Source organism: Priapulus caudatus, unplaced genomic scaffold (genome assembly GCF_000485595.1).
Source record: "Priapulus caudatus unplaced genomic scaffold, Priapulus_caudatus-5.0.1 Scaffold507, whole genome shotgun sequence".
Classification (NCBI taxonomy): Eukaryota; Metazoa; Priapulida; class Priapulimorpha; order Priapulimorphida; family Priapulidae; genus Priapulus; species Priapulus caudatus.
In genome coordinates, this window is record NW_014577568.1 from 53085 (window position 1) to 55390 (window position 2306).

At 45.1% G+C, this 2306-nt stretch overlaps 1 protein-coding gene across 1 annotated transcript in view; it reads right to left on the reverse strand.

Moving 5' to 3' along the window:
* Positions 1–2306, reverse strand: part of LOC106811131 (trinucleotide repeat-containing gene 18 protein-like) — a 24931-nt gene that overhangs the window by 8933 nt on the left and 13692 nt on the right. The window contains exon 10 of the mRNA XM_014814673.1: positions 1207–1427. Within this exon, the coding sequence (XP_014670159.1) occupies positions 1207–1427 (221 nt within the window). The remainder of the gene's footprint in view (positions 1–1206; positions 1428–2306) is intronic.

Sequence of the window (2306 nt, forward strand, 5' to 3'; positions counted from 1 at the left end):
CGCCACTTAAATATCATAGCCGCCATGCTGTGTATACACAAGAATATATATATATATATATATATATATAAAATCAATAGGTGTTGCAAGTGAAACTTTCACAGGTAAATTCTCACCAGCAATGTTACTCTTTTCCACGGATCTTTTTGATTTCTTGCTTCTGTCCACTTCACTCTCCTCAGCTTCTGATGTCTGGTTGCTAGGCAATGCGCTGCTATCGTCGGTGAAGTCGCTGTTGTAATCATAGATGGTGTTGGTCTTGATTGTCATTGTTAGGTCGGAGCGATGACCTTTGACGTCCTTGAGAATCAGCTCAGCTGATTTCTCCTTCTTATGCTTGCTGCTGCTGCTGCTGTGTTGCTCTGCATGATTGGCTGCAGACGTGTCCTGCTTTCTGTCCTTGTGATGCTTGTGTTTCTTGTGATGGTGGTGATGGTGGTGCCGCCCCCTGGTGTCACGATCCTTGCTGTGCTTGGATTTCTTTGGCGGCGACACATCTGCATGTTTCTGCTTGCGCTTCTTGTCTTCCATCTTCTGACTAGATTTATCTTTCTTCTGTACTGCTTCGCCTGCATTCTTCTCCTTCCCTGCTTTGCTGTCCAGACCTGAGGATGGACAGAAAGTGCATGACGAGTAATTCACTCATGTCTTACATGCCATGCATTCACCAACATAAATTATACTACCACAGATCCATATGTAGTGTCTCATGCACTGATGCAAAAGTGCTCCTCCAGACAACAGACAGAGAGAGCATTTACCTCGCTTGGTGGGCGATGCTTTCTTCTGCTTGCTTGCTGCGTCAGCTTTCTCTGCATCTGTGCGGCTGTCCGTTGTCACATCTCCTGATGGGCGTCGCCTCTGTCTCCCAAACAGCAAGATGGGAGGTGGCTCTGGCTTAGCTGTAAATAGGTGCACACATGACTACACTGCCGATTCACATGTCTCAATGTCTTACATATATTACATATTAGTAACAGTTGGGTGATCTTACACTCACACACTCATAGCTGGGTAATGTTACACTCACACGCCAATGGCTGTGTGATGTTACACTCACACACTCATAGCTGGGTGATGTTACAACCGGGCAACGCCGGGTATCCCGCTAGTATATATATATATATATATATATAATAATAATAAGATAACTTAAGCTACGTCCTTTCCATGATGACCATTATATCATGGGTATCCATCCCTCACCTTAGGCTGCTGATCTGTTGCTGGGACAGGGTGCACCACTGCAGACTTGTGATGCGCTGCCGGGGACTTCTGACTCGGCTTGTTGCTAGGGGTGGGGCTGAAGTCTGTCCTCACTACTGGCTTTGGTTTGCGTGTCGGTGGGAGAGGTGTGTCATCTGGCTTTAGGTCAGATTTCAGCCGCCAGAGGGCCAGGTTCCTTGGTTTCTTGGCGACTATTGTTTCTGGCAAAATAATTACAAGGTGTCATTAGTAGAATGTGACATCTAATTAATAGCAAATCATATGGTAAGAAAACGGATATTACGATCATGGGTGGGAATAGTGTAGATGGCCCTGTTTAGCTTGTCTGCTAGTAAAGACCAGGGGAGTTACTATCAGGGCACCTCTTATTGTTTTGCCTCCGATCACCAAGTTAACAAAGGCTCCGTATGTATCCAAATTGAATGCAATTCGTCCGGGTACTGGCTCCCCGGCTGCCATGAACTCTAAACAACATTTACGTCTAGTTTATATTATACGAGACATAAAAATGTACAGAGTAAGCTTTTAAATTTCTGTGTCAATATTGGATGAAACATGTTTTCATTGGAACATATGGTAAGCTATATTACACACACGCACGCACGCACGCACGCACGCACGCACGCACGCACGCACACACACACACACACACGTGCGCGCGCACGTATGTGCTATATTGTAGTATCAATTTACAGTTATGACAGCAATATAAGAATACCATTTACAGGCTGACTAACATGATGCCGACATAATTGAGGTAGGTCTCTCTCTCACTCGCGCGCTCACACACACGCACGCACGCACGCACGCACGCACGCACGCACGCACGCACGCACGCACGCACACACACACACACACACACATGCACACGACCCTATTATGTTAGCGTTCACTGATACAGGGTTCTTCCCCTAGGTTGGAGAATTTTTTCCATGACTTTTCATGACTTCTCCATGCCAAAATCCATAAATTCAAGGACCTTTTTGATGCAATTTACCACAAACCAAACGAAAGAAAGTAACAAGACAGTTTGAGAAATCATGCTCTTTTTTTTTAAAACAACATGGTTACATATTTCC